At 56.6% G+C, this 20,896-nt stretch overlaps 1 protein-coding gene across 1 annotated transcript in view; it reads left to right on the forward strand.

The window, feature by feature from the left end:
* The window catches only part of SHANK2 (SH3 and multiple ankyrin repeat domains 2), a 491,107-nt gene that overhangs the window by 201,271 nt on the left and 268,940 nt on the right, over positions 1 to 20,896 (forward strand). The window contains exon 14 of the mRNA XM_012665629.1: positions 4,759 to 4,872. Within this exon, the coding sequence (XP_012521083.1) occupies positions 4,759 to 4,872 (114 nt within the window). The remainder of the gene's footprint in view (positions 1 to 4,758; positions 4,873 to 20,896) is intronic.

Raw genomic sequence — 20,896 nt, forward strand, 5'->3', positions numbered from 1 at the left:
TCGTGGACCCCTTGCAGTCCAGGACTGCGTCGTAGTCTTGTTTCCTTAGCACGTGGCACGGTGCTTGGAAAGGGATAGATGGATGGATGGATGGATGGATTCATGAACGGATCAATGAATGAATGAGACAGGTGGGTGGGCGGATGTGTAAATGGATGGCTGCACGTTCTGAGCTGTGGAGTGTGTGTTTTTTGGCCCCACGTCTTCTCACCTCAATGCCTCCATCCCGCTTCTCTGCCCAGACCAGCAGCTGTCCCGTGTGTTCCATCGCTTGGGACTGGGCTGACATGTTCCTTCCCTGGGAGTACCCCCCCACACACACACATCCTCTGCCTTCTGGTGCAGCAGGTGGCACAGCAATGGTGCCCATGTAGGGGGTTAATTCAGCAGACACGCAGTGAACCCCTGTGGTCCCAGGCCATGTGCGGGGCCTGAGGAAGCTGCAATTGTCCCTGCTTGCCAGGAGCCCCCACACTAGTAGGCAAGAAAAATGAGCCCATGACTCAACACGGCAAATGCCAGGAGGCTGGGGTCCCGGGGAGAGCCCCTCACCCAGCCCAAGGGTATAACAGAAGCTTCTCAAACCAGGTGACATTTAAATGGAGTGTGGAAAAGTGCTGGAACGAGTAGGGCTGGGGGACAGGACACCGAGCACAAGACAGGCGGGACAGACAGAGCCCAGAGGATGCCCAGCCCCGCCGGCCTGGCTGGGGAGATAGGGGGAGCAGAGCAGGGGCCGGTGGATCATTCCCTGAGGTGTGAGGACGTCCCGGAGAGCTGGGGGCGCGCAGCCCCAGGCCCACAGCTATGGACGCCAGGTGCTGTGTGTGCCTCAGAAAGCTCCCTCGCCGGGCACCTCTTCAGTCCAGAGCCCGGCCTTGGCGGGAGTTGATGGCGGATGGGGGGTTACCTCATTTCCTGGGCAGAAGGGGCACGGAAGCAGGGTCGACATCTGGAGAACTCCCTGGTGGGTTGTCTGCGTATGAAGGGGGCCAGTCGGGCACGGTGGCTCTGGGCCCCTGGCAGGTGGCTGGCGAGACCATCTTCCATTCCCAAGAGGATGTGCTCAGTTTGGGGAGCATTTGCCATGCCATGGTTTGGCACAGTTGATGCCCGGGGAGACCCACATGTGCAGAGTGCTTGGGATTTGGGTGTGGTGCAGCCCCTGGAGTCGCTGAGCGTGGCAGGAGGGGACAGAGCAAGAGGAGGGGCGGCCCAGGAGGAAGCAGAGCAGCAGGCGTTCAGGAGGCTCCCCAGGCTGCCCCTGCAGACATCCGCCCCTGCCTGCCGCCAAGCGCCTGGCCCACGTGAATCCTGGCCACGTTTAAACTGAAGACCACAGACACACAGAAAGCCCTGCGTGGCTTAAAATTGAAGATGGCCCAGGGCCGAGTTCCAAACAAGGAAGTTTGATGCAGGGCAGGGGAAAGGGTGGGTCTCAGGTCCTCCCGGCTCCTCAGGGGCCTGGCTGGTTTCTGTGCCCAGGCGGGGTGGGCTGGGGTGGACAACCTCGGGGCCAACACTGGGTCTTACTCGTATTGTGGGGGGGGATATCAGGGTGCAGGGTGGTGGCCTCTGTCCCTGCTAACCCAGTGCAGGGGGTTAGTGTTGTTTTCTAGTTTGCAAGAGAGCTTGTATGTCTTTGCCAGGGAGTGGCATCGTCTGTGTTGGAATGGACACGGCGTTGGGGATGGTCCTCACTTCCTGCAGGGCTCCTGAGGGCCCCAGACCATGCTATATATGCCCCTCCCCCGAGTGGTGATGCTTTGGGCATGGTGCTTTCACCGCATTATCTGTCCAGCCCTTCAGAGCGCCTGCCTCTTCCTCCAGAGCTTCCTGAGTCTCTTGAGCCCCGTTTCAGTCATTGCCCACCCCCCGCCTTGCTTCACAGGCCGCCTCTGCCCCCCTGGGCTTGGCCGGGACAATCCCCGTCTGCTCCTTGGCGGTAGAGCTAGTCCTGCGTGTTCCTGGCTCCCCTGCACGTCTGGGGACAGAGCCCTCTCTGGTCCATCTGAAGCACGAGGGGGTTGGGGTGGCAGGAGGTGGAATCCCAGAATCCACCTGGCCTGGCTCTCTTGTGCTCCCCAAGGAGAAGGTGAGGCCACAGAGAGAGCGGGACCCTCGCCCCAGGTCCCTCAGCATCCTGGCGGTGGACCCAAGTCTCTCGCCTCCCGGTCTGGCGCTCTTCCTTGTTCCGCTCCATGGAGAGGACGCCCTGTTGTCCTCCACCTCTCCTTGCACGGGTGTGAAGCACTTACTTTTCAATAGGAGCCAAACCTAACTCCGTCTTCACTGTGTAAGAAACACCCCTTCCTACCTGGACGCAGGTGTTCCCATCAGGGAAGCGCTCGAAACCTGCCCTTGAGAACGCGCGCAGGCGAGAACCCAAGTGTGCGAGCCCAGACGCGCCCCAGGGCCCAGCACACGTGTGTGCAGGACTCACACGTGGCTGCTTAGGAGCAGATGAGCCTGTGAAATGCCAACTGCTGGAGGCACAGGATGTTCAGAAGGGGACCCCAGAGTCCTGCCTCCGCATCCTCTCCCCTGCCCCCCGCCCCCGCCACTTTCTTCCTCCCCCTCTCTAAAGAGGACACCAGCTACCATTTGCGCAGCCAGACGCCTGTGAGTAGCCCCTGGCCTCCTCCCACCCCGAGCCCTGCATCCGGTCTCAGCAGAGATCCTGTTTTCTCTTCCCCTGTGTCCCCGAAACCAGCCCGATGGTAAGGGCTCCCTGTGCTGGGTAACTCCTTTCAGCGCGTCCCCTCTGCTTTGCTGTGTGAACCTCTCACGTTCTCATGCTGCTGTAAGCAGCCTTTCACGTTTGCCGTTGGTCTCGTAACAGCAGTGACACGCCCAGAACCGTGTGCTGGGTAGAGGTTAAAGGTGGAGCTAGGGCGCGTTGTTCTCCCAAGGAGGGGGCGTGGGAAGAAGCGAGCGGTGGCGATTGAGTCCTCGTCCCATGCTGGCTAATGTGCCTGTTCTACACATAGCAACGCTGTAAGCTAACATCTGACAAATGAGGAAACCGAGGCACAGAGCGATTAGGAAGTTGTCCCACGTGTCCTAGATAAGGTGTGGCAGAGCTTCCGCTGGAGAAGATTCTAATCTCTCACTACTCGGTCCCTTCTCCCTGGCCCTGGTAAAACAGCACAATGACCTGCCCGCGGCCTCGGCAATAGGAGGAGGTGTCTCTACGAGAGCATCGGCTCACACAACACAGGGGCGGGTCCCTGATGCCCCATCGTGGCCCCGGGCCGTGCTCCAAGGACCCTCTCAGATGCAGGACTCTGCTGGGACCTCGCGGTGTCCTCCGGGCAGCCGGGCCAAGTGGAGCCTCAGGGCGCAGCAGGATTTGGGGAGGAAATTGCTTCAGGCGGTTATGATTGTCCTGGTCACCCGGGATGCTGCTCGTCTGCTTCAGTGAGGTCATTTCTTGAGATTATTAGGCAAGAACTTATAAAGCCGGGATTTTCAGTTCCATTAACTTTCAAAGCTGGTGGGCTGAGCGGTTCTTTATCTGGCCTCTGAGGTTAAAACGAGGCTCGAGGAAAACACTTCTGGTGCCCTGATCCCTCTTTGCGCAGTGGTGCCTGCAGATCCTGGGTAATTTAAAGAACGTGAAGCTTGGAGAGATTATATTGATTCTCAGCTCGCAGCCACATTCGGGGGGCTGAGGGTGCCGGGGGTGTCCCCAGCCCAGCACCACAGTCCCAAGATAGAAAGATCCCCCTTCCCTGCGCTGCCACCGCAAGCTCTGCCCTTACAGCCAAAGCGTTTATCACGGTGGGGTGAGCGGGGCATTGCGAAGGGTCCTGGTGACATTGCCCCACCCCCGGTGTCTCTAGGCTTGGGTTTCCCACTCTTGCTCAGCAGTCGAGCATGAAAACAGATACCCTTTGCGCTTCCAGCTGACGTTGCTTCAGTGCCCCGGCGCCAGGCTGGGGGATGGTTCTCCTGGTCTCAGCAGCCCCCCACCCTGCAGGCTGGAGTGGCCGCACCTGCCCAGCTGTGCACAGGGGTCCCCCAGGATAGGCTGCTGGGACACAGCCATCCCTGCTGTCTAAGCATATTGGAAAGAAATCCCCTGTCCTTGCCCGTGACCACATAACTATTAAGCCAGTACGCCGGTGGGCCAGGACTTCCAAACGAGTCTGTCAATCCAGCCATTTCTGTTTTGAGTCTAGACAGTATCACGCAGTCATTAGTTCTCGCACTGCTTTTCCGCCTTTTGCTGGGATCTCGTTCTTCAAGCTGGGTTCAAAGATCCAGAAGGAGCGGGACAGGTGGCTTTTCCCTCCAGCCCTTCTGCCTCCGGCCCTCCCCAGGCTAGCAGGACAGGCACAACCTCGTCGTCTCCTCTCCCCTTTGAGGTGGCCCCCACATTTACATCCGAAATCACAGGTGGAGAGGACATCCAGTCACCCCTGTCCCCTCTCACGTGGGACACCGAGAGATACCACAAGGTAGCCACGCGCTTTGATGCTCCCGCATGTGGTTGGGAGGTGTAAAGCTGCTCCGTTCTCTTCCCGTCACCTAACGGGCGAGGACACCTGTGGGCTGGAGCAGCTCCGCCTCTTGGCACTGTGCCAAGGGGACACTTTGCCGGGGCCCCTCCTCCTTGGCTGAAGGAGGTGTGGTCAGTGGGCAAGGCTTGGCCGAGGAGACGCTGGCACTCTACCTCCGCCCGGCCACCCTTGCGCCATTCACCCCCCAGGTCCCCCTGCCCCGCTAACTCCTCTCCCTTTCTGTTGCCTCCAGTGCTGAGCATCGGCGAAGGCGGCTTCTGGGAAGGCAGCGCCCGCGGCCACACCGGGTGGTTCCCGGCCGAGTGCGTGGAGGAAGTCCAGTGCAGGCCCCGGGACAGCCAGGCAGGTAAGGCGGGCGCCGCGTCGTGGAGGAGGGCTGAGTCGCAAATCCAGGGCTGCTCTAGATCTTTGGAAACAGGTTGGTTGATTCCATTCCCCTGGGCGTCGTCCAAACCAGAAACGCATTACAGGATGGTGTGGAAGCTTTTAGTGAAAAGGCTGCTCTGCGCACGTCCCGGAAAACTTGGACCGTATGTTCCAGCCGTCAGGGAAAGACTTTGGGGGGTTGATTAAATTTCTTTTTCGATCTCTTGTACCAATGTCATAAAACAGGCAGCTTCCCATTTGCAGGCGAGAATCTCCCATGCCTCCCCGAGAGCCACACCTTGAACGCCTCCATAAAAACTGCTCGAAAGAGTTCGGCGTTCGCGGTGGGAAGTCGTCCCAGCATCTCTCTGAGAACTTCCAGATATAGCACTTGCTGAAAATCACTTTTAAATTGATTGCCAAAAGATTGCATTGATTAAAATGTTAAGAGGAGACCACTTATGTAAAATGGTACCGAGGAAAAAAATATACATGTGAGAGTTGGGGAGAAGCGAAGCCGTGTCTTATGAGAAGAAATCGGTACACGTGTGTGTGAACGGTTTCTGGCTTTTTGTAGCATCCCAGCCTTGCCGTGCACGTGTCAGAAGCAGCCGCATACACTCTGTGGTCGCTGACCTTGCCGTGTGTCCTTGGGCAGACCCTGTGGCCTCTGAGCTCTGCTCAGATGTGTCTTTTGCCCTGTTTTTGAGGTTCTCAGTCTAGGTGCTCACCAGGTAGTCCGCTGCCCCCGATCATCTGCTCTACAAAGCCTGGCACCGTCTCCCCATCCTCTGGGTCTCCGTGGGCCAGGCTGGCTTTGTGGTCTTTGTCGGGGGCTCGACAGGTTTTCTGTCTGAGCTCTTGACTTGAATTGGGGGGTCAACTCAGGCAGCTCCTCGCCTGCCGTTGAATCCCTGCCCAGGCTTGGACTGCAGACGGTACTGTAGGGGCACGGAGGTAGGACGTGGCCCAAACTCAACCTCGAAACGGAAGCTGGGAGCTGCTCTGCCTGGGTGGGCTGGTGGTCAGCAGGGAGCGGGAGCATGTTTTTCTGGATGTGGTGATGAGAACACTGATCCCCCAGTGCAGGCTGGACCTCCTGGCCCTGCCAGTGCCCACCCACCCTCTCCTGCAAGCGGCCCAACCTGCCCAGCCCTCTTCTCTGTGAAGGGCAAAGCCTGTGAGCTCAGCTCTCCTTCCCTGGTTGCCTGATGCACTGTCCTGTGGCCCTTCTGACCCGGAGGGAAAGCCGGCCCTCCTCTTCCTGAGCTGGGCCTGCATCTCCCCCAGCCCCAGCACTGTTTCAGAGCCGCCCTAGATCTCCCCTCCCTCCACTCTTTCATGGGAAAGGCTCAGGCGTGCCAGCACCGGGCGTTACTGGCCCTGCCACGCCTGGATCTGGCAGCCTTTGGGTCTTCCTGCTGTCTCCATCCTCCGGAGAAGAGCAGCTCCCTGGAGAGTGGGCAGGAAAAGGCAGGGCCACTTGGAGCAGCCTGCCACCTCCTCTCTGCCGTGGGCTCTTCCTGCCCACCTGCCAGCACTGGCCCACAGCCCCGTTGGCTCTGTGCCTGCACAGGACAGGTGGACGAGGTAGAGCCTGCCAGGCTGAGGCACATCCTGTCGAAGGAGCTTCCAGAGGGGTGGTGGCTCGTGTTTGTTGTGGGAAGAAGTCGTCACCTAGAAGGGTGTTCTTGCTCCTGCCCACGCTCTGCTCTATAGGGCAGCATCCTTGATCAAGCAGATTCTCTACCTGGGCGGATGCAGGAGTGGCTGTCACCGCGGCTGACGTTGGATGTCCGCAGGGCTGTGTTCCCTTCTGGAATCTCTAAGGGAGAATCCATTTTTCTGTGTTTTCCAGCTTCCCAGGACTGTAACAGTCCTTGGTATGTGGCCCCTTCCTCCGTCTCCCAAGCGAGCGGTTGTGGGTAGCGTCCTTCTGTCGTGTCCCTCTGCCTGTCCCCTCCTTCCTCCTCTTCTTCCACTTGTGCGGTCAGACAGCCCCACCTGGCTAATCCAGGACAGGTCAACCGACTGGCATCCTTGATCCCCTTCTGCATCAAGGCGACAGATCCACAGGTTCAGGGGATTAGGACGTGGGCATCTTTGGGGGGAGCTGTCCTTCTCCCTAGCACAGATGGTGAGAAAATGAACATAATAACTCTACTGTCACTCAGAGGCCGTGAGTCAGAGGGGGAAGGCTTCCCGGTGACCTGGGGGGAGGCGGGTGCCCCCAGAGAACAGCACAAAGAGATGTGAGGGTGGGGAGGGCTTCAGAGCGGTTCCTGTTCGCCCTGGGCTTTCTAAGATCGTGGCTTAACACCATCTTTTTTATTAACTTCTTTCATAGATGTATGATTCACTGTAGAATGCACAGATTACAAGAATAATGCACTTTGACAAATGTATACACCTGCATCTCCAATGCAGTTGAGATACATAAAACATTTTCCTCACTGCAGGAAGTTCTCTCAGGCTGCTTTCCAGCCACCCCTTCAGCCCCACCAGAGGCGAGCATGGTTCTGGTTGTTGTCACCATAGATCAGTTTTGCCTGTTGTTGGATTTCACATAGACGGAACCCCACAGCTTGTTCTCCTGGGCCTGACTTCCTTCACCCAACCTCACGCCTGTGCTGTCAGCTGTGTTACTACGGGCATCAGTAGTCTGTGAATTTGCGTTGCTGAGAACGCTTCCTGTTACACCTTTATACCACAGTTTGCCCGTTCTCCTGGCGGTGGGCGCGTGGATTGCTAATACGAGCAAAGGTGCAAGGAAGGTTTTTGTACGTCTCTCTGTGGACATCGTTTCCATTTCTCTAGGTGGAAAACTGCTGGGTCATATGATAAGAGTGTGTTTAATTTTATAAAAAAGCACCACACGGGTCTCCAAACTTCCGTCCTATTTTGTGCTCCTGCCTGCAGCGTATGAGAGTTCCAGTTGCTCTTTTTTCTCATTGACGTTTAGTAACATCAGCCTCTTTAATCTCAGCCATCCTAATGGGTTTGAAGTGGCATCTTACTGTGGGTATAATTTGCATTTTTCTGATGATTATTGTTATTGAACACTTTTTATATGCTTATTTGCTATATATATAGCTTCTTTCAGTCTTTTGTCCATTTTTAACTGTGATGTTTATCGTTCCCTTATTGATTTGTAGGAGTTCTTTATATAGTTTGTTTATCAGTACTTTGTCAGATATACAATGCAAATATTTTTCCCAGTCTGTGACTTGCCTTTTCATTTTCTACCTACAGTTGTCCCTCAGCGAACATGGGGTGTTGGTTCTAGGACTGCAACCCTCACCTGTCCCTGGCATACCGAAATCTGCACATACTCAAATCCTGCAGTCAGCTCCGTAGAACCCGTGTGTACAGAAAATCAGCTCTCTGTACACACAGGTTTTATATCCTGCGGATACTGTATTTCCAACCTGCATTTGGTTGGAAAAAATTTGAGTGTAAGTGGACCCACACAGTTCAAACCTGTGGCATTCAAGGGTCCACTGTGTGTCTTTAATGAGTAAAAGGGTTTTTAGATCTTAAATGAAGTCCGCCTTATCTATTTTTTCTTCCACGTTAGTCCTTTTTGTAGCTTTTTGTGATGTTGAAATTAGCAGACCTTGAATACTCATAAAATCCGTAAGATGGTACAAAATATTTTTTAAATGTTTCCAACTAGCAAGCTCTTTCCTACACAGTCAGCCTTGTCTGAGCCCTCGGAAGTTGTGTGTGTGTGTGTGTGTGTGTGTGTGTGTGTGTGTGTGTGTAGTGCCACTGTTTTTATTGTGAAGTGAGTATTTAGTTTGCAAATCCCATTCATGACGTTAAATGAAATAGGTCCGTGATTCAAGGAACGAACAACACAGTGAAGAAGTGGCTGCCGAGGCAGTCGATGCTCGTGAACGGGACCAACTGAATCCTCGTCACCTAGTGACAGTCGTTAGATTGGGGATAACTAACAGCAGAGTCAGATGGTGACCCTGGTTGAATGGTTGATTCAGTGATACAAGTTCAGGCTGGACGCAGTGGCTCGTGCCTATGTAGTTTGGGAGGCCAAGGCTGAAGGATCACTTGAAGCCAGAAGTTAAAGACCAGCCTAGGCAACATAGTGAGACCTGATCTCTAAAAAAAAACAAAAACAAAAAATTTAAAAATAGCTGGTCATGGTGACATGCTTGTAATCCCAGCTACTCAAGAGGCTAAGGCAGGGGGATCATTTGAGCCCAGGTGTTGGAGGCTGCAGTGAGCTGTGATCCTGCCACTGCACTCCAGCCTGAGCAACAGAGTGAGACCCTCTTTTCAAAAAATGATGCAAGCTTGGCTCAGTTTCACGGAGAGTTTGGTAGTTACGCCTTTAACGTATGATGGGCTTACTGACCTGAACCTCAGTTCTAACTTCTTTGGACGGTGTACGTTTGTGAGACTTCACCATTTCCAGTGGGCTTCCTACGTGCTGTCTCATCCGACTGTGTGGAGTAGGCAGAGCAGGAATTTTCACCCCTGTTTGACACATGATCACCCCCCATCTCAGCCCCCAGGGGCACACAGATAGGGAGTTAGCAGGCTGGGACTGTGACTCGTTCTTTGTGACTCTTGACACCCCGTGCTTTGACCTATACCTGCATCTGGGCAGCCTCCTGCACAGAGTGACTGCCACAGATTAGCCCTCACGTGTGTCCGCCTGGCGCTGCAGAGAAGCAGAAAGAAATCCAGGCTTCTCAGTTCAGCAGCCTCCGGCAGGCGTCCCTCACACGCCAACAGCCCTGAGTAGGTTTCTTCATCGGAAACGTGCAGGCTGTAGCGGATGCGTGTAAAAAGCTGGGGGGAGGTTGTGTCGGTGGCTTTTGTTTTGTCTGTGCATGAGAGACAGGTGTGCCCCAGTTAACAAGATCTCACCTCTTTGCGTGCATCAGCTAGAGACTTGACGGCAGAGCGCCACGTTGGCCGTGCTGCTGGGCACGTGAGGAGTGTTAGCAGGGAGGGCGGCGCTCTGCGAAATTGCCGGTTAATTCTATGCATGTGCCCCCAACCCCATCCTGCCAGAATGCAGGCCCCTTGAGGGCAGGGACAGCACCTTGCTGTTCTGTCTCCTGCCTGGTGCCTCTCCAGGACGGAGTGTGTGTTGGACAGTCCGCTGTGTTTGTGGAAAGGAGAACAGGTGGTGTTACCCTTGATCAGGAGACGAAAGGGCAGCTTTTGTCTAGACTCTAAAATTGCCCACCCATGTGTATTGGGTAGCATGAGGTCAGTCGCTGTAACAAATAAGCCCACGACCTTGGTAGCTTAATGTAGCGCACCTTCCTTTCCTGGCGGGCAGCCGCCCGGTGTGCTTTCTCCTAGTCTGCGGGGAGGCTGCTTTTGTCCATGCTGAGACCGAGGGGTCCAGGCCCTTCCATGGAGGGGCACCATCAGCCCCAAGGGTCTTAGGGTCCTCTGCCTCCCGCCGGCAGGTGCTGGGAGAGAGTCTGAAGAAACCCTCCCCTCTCGCGTAAGGCTGGGCACAGCAGGGACTCACATCGCAGCCGACGGAGGACAGGTCACGTGACCCGGATGCTGCAGACGCTGTGCTGCGAGGTCCCTGGCCAGGAGCCACGTCTTGTGACGGTGTCAGGCAGGCTTCTGCAGAGAACTGGTAGGATGTAGGTACAGATATCCATATGGAGGTAGAGTATATGTTAAGAGGTTCATTTCAAGGAACTGGAGCACACAATCGTGGGCAGGTTGACCCCCCAGGGCAGGACAGGTGGAACTCTCGGCCAGGTGCGTATGCTGCAGTCTCGGGGCAGAATCCTTCTCCCCAGAGAAACCTCTGTTTTGCTCTTGAGGCCTTTTAACTGATTGAAGGAGGCCACATACATTATTGAGGAAAATACTTACTTAAAGTCGATGGATTGCCAGTGTCAGCCGTGCCTACAAAGTACCTTCCAGCCAAACCTAGCTCAGTGCTTGCTGAGTGGCTGGATGCTGTAGCTGGTAAGGCTGCTCCGTGACGCTGACCCCGACAGGGCCAGACCCACACTCCAGATGCCGCCTCTGCCTGCCCGCGACCTTGGGCTCCTTCTTCCATCTCCCAAGGCGCTGCTCTCCTCATCTGAATGCTCAGGGTGATGGACTGATCTTTTCTCCTTAGAATTCTGCAAACTGAACTGAAATCGGGGATGCTCTGAGGATAGATCTCGACTAAGAAACAAAGATAAAATACCCCACGATATCCCTGACCCCCAGAGACGGTTGGTCTGGTCACCCCGGAGCTGCTGAGGGAGGAGTGATGGCCTCACGGCCGGGCAGCTCAGACCCGGGCAGCGACGCCACGTTCCTAACACCCCGGCGTGACGCGCAGTGCTGCGTGCTGTAGACACCGCCAGGGCCTGCAGGAGTCAGGATCCGCCAGCAGCAGCAGCGACTACCAAAGAAGTGAACGGGGGGTGGGGGGGGGTGATTGGAGGATTCCCAGTGCAGTGGCTTCCAGAATCTTCCCTCTGGATCCCCAATGAAGGTTCCTGACTGGGTCATGGGTGTGAGTGTAGGATTAGCCGTGTCTCCCTTGACTGTCCAGGAAGATGAGGTAAGTCTATATGTAAGAACTGGTCGCTGCAGCTCTCTGAAGTTTCTAGAAGCTATCCACAAGACCGAGGTCTAGATCAGAAAGAGCACTGACGGGGAAATGTGGTTTGTGATGTGTCCTGGCCGCTTTTCCATGGAGCTCCGAGGAGAGAGGAGAGAGATCACCTCACCTCAGCTTCCGTCGTCATCCGTGCCGGTCAACAAGGAAATGTGTGTCATGTGAGTCCAGGGCGGGACGCCAGCGGAGCCGCTCGGATTCCCTCTTCCCACGGGCTGTTCAGGATCCCTGCTGGGGACCCGCCTTTCTAGCCGCTCCCAAATTTACCAGCGGAGACCACTCGCCAGGAACGTTCCCACTTAGGCTGAGAAATGTCTCCCGACTGCCCCCAGCACTGCGACTCGCAGGCTGACGCGTGTTCCGTTTTTGGGTCTCCCTCGGACCATGCGGATTTCTGATGGGCTCACTCCTCCCCCAGGAATCCGTCGTGAGTGCCACACACGGCTTCCCCGCAGCTCTGAAGCTGCCCCCTCCTGTCCCCCACAGGACACCCCCACGTGGCCTTGTTGGGGCTCCAGCAGGCACTTGGAGTTGAAAAGCTCCGTCCCCAAATCCAGCCTGCTGGTCAGGGCTGAGCGGGAGGTGATTGTGACCCGTGGTTTTGCTGAATGCTTTGTGACTGCTGTGGTCCCTGCCATCCTCGGGGCATGTGTTCCAAGACCCCCAGCAGATGCCTGAATCAGCAGGTCGTACTGAACCCCCCACTGCACGCACCGTGCTCTTCAGTCTGATAACTGAGCCAGCTACTAAGGGACTGACGGCGGGTGGTGTAGACAGCGTATGTGTGCTGGACAAAGACACAAGACTGTCCCCAGAGGGATGGAGCAGGAGGGTGCAAGATTCCACCCTACTCGGAATGGCACACAGTTTAACACTTACAAATTGTTTATTGCTGGAATATTCCGTTTAATATTTTCGGACCATAGTTGACCAACGCAACTGAAACCATGGAAAGCAAAGCCGCAGCTAAGAAGGGGCTACTGTGTTCACAGGTGACTAGTGGCGCCGTCCTTTGAGCTTCTTTGTCCTTGGCCATCGATAAGGGGATAGTGAGGAGGGAACACCGGGCTGGGCACCTGTCCTCTCAGCAACCCCGACTTGTTCTTCAACACCGGGCCCAGCTCCAGGCTCCGCCCACCCTCCCTGGCAAGCTGTATGGAGTCCCTGCTGGCTCAGCCACATCCCCCGTGCTACAGAGATGTGACATTATCGTTCCAGCCTTTTCAGGGCAAGGCTTGTCCCTGTGGTAACATCCCTTGACTTCTAGGTTTGGTTTTTAGATAACTCGTGTGACCTTCACGGCGAGCTTGGGAGGTGGGGACGGGGGGATGTTCGCCCATTATAGAGATGGGGGTCAGAGATGGTGAGTGACTTGCTCAGAGAAGCACATCTCATAGGTGGCTGAGCCAGGACCCAAACATAGATACATCTGAGCTGACGGTCTGTTCCCTTTATCCCCCGGGCTGGAGTGTCTCCAGGGCATCAGCCACCCTCTGGGGTGCTGGGATTTGGTGGTCCTGGAGTTGGGGAGCAGGGCGGGTGGTGATGGTGGTGGCCCTGCTGATGGCGGTGGCCGTAATCATACTGGTCACGGTGGCAACGGCGTGACGATGCTGCTGTTAGTGATGTGGAGACGGTGGTGGTGAAGCTGGTGGCCGTGGCAACGATGCTGCTGATGGTGGTGTTGATGCCAACGGTGGTGATGCTGGCAGTGGTGGTAGCGCGGTCATGCTGTTCACAGTGGTGATGCTGGTGACGATGCTGTTGCAAGTGGCATTGGTGACGGTGGTGCAGCTGGTGGCCGTGGCAGTGATGCTGGGGATGGTGGCAACAATGACGGTGGTGTGGTGACGCCGGTGGCGGTGACAGGGGTCTTGGGGAGATGACCAAGGAATGACTCTAATCAGGTCTGACGCCTCAGCGTGGCGAACCCGACCGCCCTGGCCGCAGGCTGCGTGTCTTACTCGCCCCGGCCCCATGCAGCTTCCCCTCCTCGCTAGCGACCTCCTGGACGGCGCCTTCCAGTCCCTGAAATTGCACTTCTTTCCTCAGATTCTCCTGGTGTAGAGGAATCAGCACTGGGTGCCCTTGAGAAAAATCATTTTACAGTGATCGTCCCAATTTTCTCAACTGTAAGTTAGGTTTACAGCAATTCCAGATGAACGTGCCCCGCAGGGTCGCCGCGAGAGCTCACTGGGAAGAACACAAAGGTGTAAAATTCCGTGCGTGTCCCGGAGTGTGTCACCGACACCGTTGCTGGGATGCATGTCCGATGGTGGCCCGGGGAGTGGCGGCACCGTCCGAGCTCCTTGGCGAGGGAGGGCACTGTGAGTGGCAATGCCAAGTCGCTGGTTTTCCTGCTTTGCCCCCCAGCCAGTGCCCGCCCACTGCCTGCACTGGGGGTCTTGACCTAGCAGACTGCCCAGCCCCACCTTGCCAGGCCAGAGACCGCCCAGGATGGAGCCACGAGCAGATAGGGACGTGGCGACTGTGCCGCATCGCCCTTGGCCCCAGGAAGCCCTGTCTTCATACCGGTTACGTTTCCCCCACTTAGAGATTTCTCCGGTGTTCGCCATCCTGCCACCCACCACCTCGTAGCTGCAGACACCGCTTGGCCCCTTTGCCCTAGAGGAGGCTCGGGCTGTGGCCTGGGGCTCTGCACAGCTAAAGGTCTGGTCCCCAGCCCTTCTCCAGACAGCAGGTGGGGACACCAGCCCATTGGGGTGCCCAGGGTGCCACCCCTCGGCTGCCAGGCCCTCCTCTTTGCACCCCTGCTCCAAAACCACAAGGACCCTGAAGTGGGTGGGGTGTTCACATACTCGCTCCCTCAACCCTCAAGAATGAAATCTAGCTTGGCCTTGGTTTCAATTGCTGGGCACCCCAGGTGGGACAGTGCCCGGGGCCACTGTCGTGTCTTCAACTTGTCACAGTGTGTCCCTGTGACCCGATCCATGTGAGCCCATTCCCTTGCGTGCGAAATGGGATCTTGAGCCACCCGAAACACCCTGAGTCACCGGGGCTGCTCTGGGCTGCCTTCTGGAGCCCGGCTGTGGTCTCTGAAGACCCCTCTGGGCCCGGGAACACCCTCCGGAGACCCCCCTCCACCCCATTGGCAGGCCCGTGCCCGGCCCCAGGGAGCACTGCAGAGACCGGAGGTAGTGGTTCGTCAGGGGACAGAACCCTCCGTGAGCCGGCGGGGGGCTGTTGGACTCTGCCGATTGGACAGTGTAGTTGGTGGGGTTCTAGGGACCAGAGCCAGATGGCAGGAAAGGAGAGAGAGAGAGAGAGAGAGAGAGACTTTTGGGGATAGACAGGGAAGGGGATGGGGCACCAACCTGGACAGGAGGACTCTGGGAGACGTTTGGGGCTCACGCGTTTAAAGCCAGGGTTTGTTCTGATGAGTGAGGTTCCCTCCCCCTCACTCACCCCGACACCTCAGTAGCCTCCAGCCTCCCCAAGTTTATGGGCGAGATGGTGTGTGGACATGGGGCAGGAGGGGGCCCAGGTACCCCCAGGGGTCTGTCATGGTGCAGAGTACGTGTCCCCTGTCCCCTCCCTGCCATGCCCATCAGGTCCGTGGCCTGGGTCCACCTGGAAGCCCAGGGGCCACGCAGAGATGTGGTCGGGGTGGGCAGCTGTGAGCACAGGGGCCCTCGGGCACACAGGCCCCAGGATATCCCATGAAAACCCACAGACCACCTGAACGCGGCCCCCTGTGGGAGCCACTGCGTGTGCTCAGGCCTTGGAACCAAAGAGCTGCACGTGGCCCCTTGTGTCCCTTGCTCTGACAGGTCAGCTGCAGAAGGAGCACCTCGGACGGGAGGCAGGACAGCTGCTGCTAACAGGCCCAAGGCTCTCAGGACTCGGGGCTGGGCGGCCCGTGTGCCCTTGCGCCAGAACTGAGGACTCTGGGTGGAGGCCCTGACTTTCGCCGAGAGGGAGAAGCCCAGAGAGCCCTGACCCCCCCGTCCGGCATCTCCGTGGACCTTGGCTGCTGCTCCCAAGGGAGCGGGCAGCATTCTCCAGCCCATTCACAGAGAAGGACAGGGGTGCGCAGGGACATCCCTCAGCGGGTCAGTGGCAAACACAGAACAAAGCTCAGAGTTTCTGGGTGTTCTTCCCGGCCCCCGTCCTTGTGCCAAGCGAGCCCCCAGCCAGGCAAACAGGTGCCCATCTTCTTCTTGCAGCCCCTGAAACGTCTCGGCTTTGCCCCCAGCTGCCCGAGAGTCTTCAGGCAGGCGCCTGTCCCCATTCCCAGCCTGCCCCTGACCACTCCCAGTCCCTAAAGCAGCTCTGTGCTCCACTGGGCTGCGCATGGCAGTGAGCTAATTTCCAAGACGCAAGTCGTGGGTCCCCTGGGCTGGGCGTTCGGGAGATGACCTCACAGGTCAGACTCAGAATCCAGTAGTTCCCCTTCACTCCTCTCCGAGCCTTCCGAATAGGTCAGAGGATTCCATTTGGTGCTTGTATGATTTTTTTTTTGATGTGAAATGTAGCAAACATGCAGACAAGTTCACAACACACGAACGTGTAGCTCGGCACACAGTCGTGAAACAGACCTCCTGGCCCGTCGCCCCCGATGTCCCTGCGTTTCACTAGTCGCTCTGTGGCTCCCTGCACAGGGCAGCTGGGTGCTGCCCACTCGTGAGCCGCACATAAACGGGACAGGCGTGTGTGGTGTGCTGCGCCTGGTTTCTTTCTAGGCTGTGAGAACGGATCTGGGTCACCCAGTTTCACTGTCAGGTCATACATTTGGGTTTTGTTCATCTGTCCTGCCGCGGGCGGTGGCCTGGGTCACCTCCAGCCTGGTGCTGTCACGGGCAGCGCGCCGCGGACGTCCCTGCCCTCCTGTCCTGGTGTACACGCGTGTGTACCTTTGTTGCTTGCACACCAGGAGTGACTCATAGCCGGGAGGCATGTCCTAAGTAGGTGTCTTTGTCGGCTCAAGCTGCTGTACAAAATACCAAAGACCTGGGGGCTTCAACCACAGTTCTGGAGGCTGGAAAGTCCAAGATCAAGGTGCCAGCGTGGTCGGGTTCTGGTGAGGCCTCCCTTCCTGGCTTGTGGACGGCCACCTTCCCGCTGCGTCCTCGCGTGGTGGAGAGACACTGCCGGAGAGAGAGCTCACTTTGGTGTCACCTCTCATAAGGACACTGACCCCACCATGGGGGCCCCACCCTCATGACCTCATCTAACCCTAATCACCTCCCGACAGCCCTACCTCCTGATAGTGTGACACTGGGGGGGGGGGTCAGTGAATTTTGGGGGACACAGTCCGTAGCGGTGGGAGTGCCCAAATCTCGCCAGCACTCGCTAGGACAGACTGTCCCGCGGCTGGCCTGGCGTGCGCCATGACCTGATTTCAGTTTGCACCTCCCTCACTGCCCCTGAGGCCGAGCGCCTTTTTGCATGTTCCGTGGCCACTTATTTGCATGTTGTCTTTTGCCAGGCTCCGGTCCAGGTCTTTTGTCTTTTTCTTTAAGGTGGGGCGTCTGGTCTATGTCGATTGTGTTCACTCCTTACGCACCCCAGAAGCAAGCCCTTCGTCGGCGATACACGTTTGCAAACATCTGTTCACAGGCCGTGCGTGGTCCTTTCCCGGGGATGGGGGAGGGTGGGGACTGGTCCAAGCAGCTCTGGTGGCCACTAATCCTCTTTATAACTCGGACACAGAAGGACTGGCCTGGCGCCTCCTGCAGACAGCGGTGCCAGCTTGGCTGTAATCCTGTCGCCTCCTCCCTACTGTATTTCATGCGAGGGCTCCCTCCTGTCTATGCCGGGGATGCTGGTTTCCCATTTAAAACGGTCATTTAAAGAGCTGCTTTTAGAAATGAATGTATAGGAACGAAACGACTATGTTTGGAAGACTCTGTCGGGCTGCTTTGGGGATAGCCAAGCAATGACCCCTTTTTCAGACAAGGTCCTTAACTTGAAGGCTCTCAGGAGTGCCTAGGTGGGGTGGGGGGACTTCAGACGTGTGTGCTGGAGGTGGGAAGGGGGGCTCAGAAGGCTCCATCCATGCGCGAGGCCCATCCTGAAATGCTTTGACAATGATCCTGACCCAGATACGCCAGCCGGCGCCAGACATTCACGTGTCTTTCCTCTGACCTCTAAACAATCCTAAACTGCCTGTTACTGCTCCTCTTTTGTGCATAAGGAGGCGGGGCCCAGAGGGACGAAGCAGCTTGTTTAGCGGCTCATGGCCTTATGAGTTGCTACCTCAGGACTCGAATCTGGGTCACCCGGCCAAAGGAGCCCCTCATTCCTCAGCCCACAAATGGAGAACCAGCACAAAGCACCACCCAGAGAAGGTGAGGACTAGTAGTTACTGCTCAGTTCAGAATCTCTCCTACTTTAGCAACGCGTCAGTCACTTTCAAGAGGGAAATAATCCCATGTTGAAAAAACACCCTATGAGAAAACTGAAGTTCTGTCTATGAAAATGTAAATTACCAAGGCAAAACAGTTTTGTCCTTAAAAATTTATCACCTATACAGAAACACCGAATAAGAAGGTTCCTACAAATTTGAGATACCCCTGAGATGACTTGGGGTTTAGATCCCAGTTTGAGCAAACCCTGATTCAGGACTCAGGCCTCTGCTTTTCAGAGCAGGAAGTCTGGGCCCGTGTTTGCTCAGGATGGAACAGCTGGCTCGTGGCAGAGTTGGCGTGGAGACCTGACCTTAAACCCCTGGCCTCTCTCTGCCCTGTACCAGCTCAGGCTGCTCTGGTCATTTTCACTCTTTTAATTGGAGGTGACAAAACCCCAGGGCTCCCTCCAACCCTTGTCCCCAAAAAAGGAATTTATTAGCTTACATAATTGAAAAGCCCAGGGCCATTGGCTTCAGGCGTAGCTGGACGCAGGTGCTCAAAGGTGTCCCCGGGAAGCTCTCTCTCCATCTCTAGTCCCTGATTTCTCCCTGGAGGCTTTATTCTACAGGCAGCTCACCTCTCGGGGTGGTCCCCAGCAGCCCCAGGGCTTCTGTCCTCACAGGTCCAAGTCCACCCGAAAGAGAATGGCTCCTTGCTGGCTGCGTAGCAAAAGTGCACAGATTAGCCCTGGCTGGACTGACTCGAATCATGGATGCGTCCACCCTGGACCCAGTCACTCTGGCTAGAGGGCACTTGGAAAGTGTGACCAGCCGGGCCTGGGTTGGTGTAGGAAGGACGGTACGCCAAGGACAGCAGGGTGCTGTGACCTGCAGAAGGCAGGGAGCTCAGGGCCTCGCGTGCCACAGTTACAGAGGCACCTTCCACGGGGAGGCCAAGCTCTGGGCTCTGCGGAGATGAGAGAAGAACACTGCCGGGACCTGCTTTCCCAGGCGGTAGGAACGGCATCCCAAGGAGACATAGGGTGGCGGCGTCACCCCCGTCTCTGGGTGGCTCTGGTTGGGCCGTGGTGCGGGAGATGGCGGTGTCCTGCTACTGAACGAACTTCGTGAGTCACAGTGTGTGTCTGCAACGCATCACTGTAGCCGTGGTTGGTTCTTCCAGAATAGAATGTTTTTGTTATGTTTAGAGCATTTAAAAATATGGGCAATGACTATTAGCACAATTATAATCTAAAATATTAATAAGTGACAAAAACCAGCTTCCAAAGGAGTTACTCGCTGTTCCCTCACGGAACATAAAATGAATACCAGGACTCGTGGTCCTGCTGCTAACGGTTATGACTCTGTTAAACACCGTGGCAGGCTCACAGCTCCCCCCGCTCTCCTGTGCGCCATTTTGTTGAAACGCACGCGGAGCCGCGCGGCTGTGGGCATGTGCGCTGTTTCTCAGCGCTGCTCCGCGTCTCAAACACCAGCCTCTGTGCCTGGGCTCGCCCTGCAAGCAGAGTTCTGCAGGTCCATCTGCGGTCCCGGGTTCCGCGGAGAGGATGCAGGCTTTGGCTTTGCTGCGGGACCCAGGCCTTCCCCGCCCCCTCCCAGCAGTGCTGGTGGCCTGCTTTGGGTTACCATGGCAACCTGGTGATGCTGGGTACCGACCCTGCCCTTTTATCCTCGCCACCCTCGTGCCGCTGCAGGAGGTGGTGTCTGCAGCTCCATCTAGAAAGTCACCTTGTGTAGCCATCGCTGTAGGTCAGGGGCTTGCAGGGAGGGGGCGATGGCACGGCTCAGATTCTCGCGGGGTGAGGGATGTTTTTGCTGTGACCCTGGGTTGCTGGAGCGGCTAGCAGTAGGCAGGCAGGAGTGTCATACTAGTCAGCTCTGCTGCCGTGACAGAGTGTCAGAGACTGGGGGCTTAAGCACCAGAAATTGATTGCCTCACAGCCTGGAGTCCAGAAACCCCAGACCAAGGGCCTGCAGACACCTGCCTGCTGGCCGTGACCTCACGTGGCCTTTCCTTGTGCGCACACATCTCTCCGTACAAAGACACTGGTCCCGCCGGATCGGGGCCCTCCCTTACGACCTGGTTTAGTCTTAATCATCTCCCTAAAAGCCCTTTTTCCCAAATACAGTCACACTGGGGTCCAGGCTTCACCATGAGTTTTGGGGGGGCCACAAACCTTCAGTCCACAACAGAGTGAAGAGTTGCAGCCATAAACCAGGCTCTGTTCTGTGCAACAATTTCTACAGGTGACTTTTCAGTTCTGCCCCTTCCTGCGGCACAATGCCATCCTCAGTGGGGCCGGTCTGTTGTCTGAGCTGAGGGCAGCAACTGTCCTTTCTGTCCTGAGATGGCTACTTGACAAAGCTGCATACCAGCCCGTCCCCATCAGCATTTGGAAGCCTCTTTGGGTCCGTCTCAGGGCCTGGCCTCAGAGTCCATGGCCTCTGATAGGAGGCCACAGGATCCACAGCCTCTACCGCCTCCTTGCTGTGTGACCTAGGGCAAGTTGCTCAGCCTCTCTGAGCCTCTGTTTACTGCCAGTAATGTGTTCACCGCAGGGCTGCTGTCAGGGTGGAAGGAATTCATCCTGGAAAGCACCTGGAGCCATCTGGCTCTCCTGTCGTGGCTACACGCCACGTCTGCAGAAACCCATGGAATGTGCAGGCCACATATTAGGGTGTGGCCCTAATCCCAGCCCATCTAAAAGTAGTGCTGATGCCAGGGCCCCACCTCTGCGTAATGAACCAGAAAGTCTAGGTGGGACCTGGGGATCTGCCTTTTTAAGCGGCTTCCCCAGCGTGTGTGATGAGCTGGGATCAGGGACCTGTGTTGGAGCAGAGTTCATCAGTGCAAATGGCGCAGGCCAGGGGGCCGAAGTCAGGGCCTGAAAGTTAGTTTGTAGATACCTGTTTGTAAGGTGAACTGATCAAGGTATACAGCCCTCCAGGAGGATGCAAGTGGCTCACTTTGGTGTTGCCCACGCCTCACACAGCGCCTGGCGTGGAGTAGAGGCTGAGAAGGTACTTCCCAGATGGATGGATGGGTGGGTGGAT

Source organism: Propithecus coquereli, unplaced genomic scaffold, assembly GCF_000956105.1.
Source record: "Propithecus coquereli isolate 6110/MARCELLA unplaced genomic scaffold, Pcoq_1.0 Scaffold120, whole genome shotgun sequence".
NCBI lineage: Eukaryota > Metazoa > Chordata > Mammalia > Primates > Indriidae > Propithecus > Propithecus coquereli.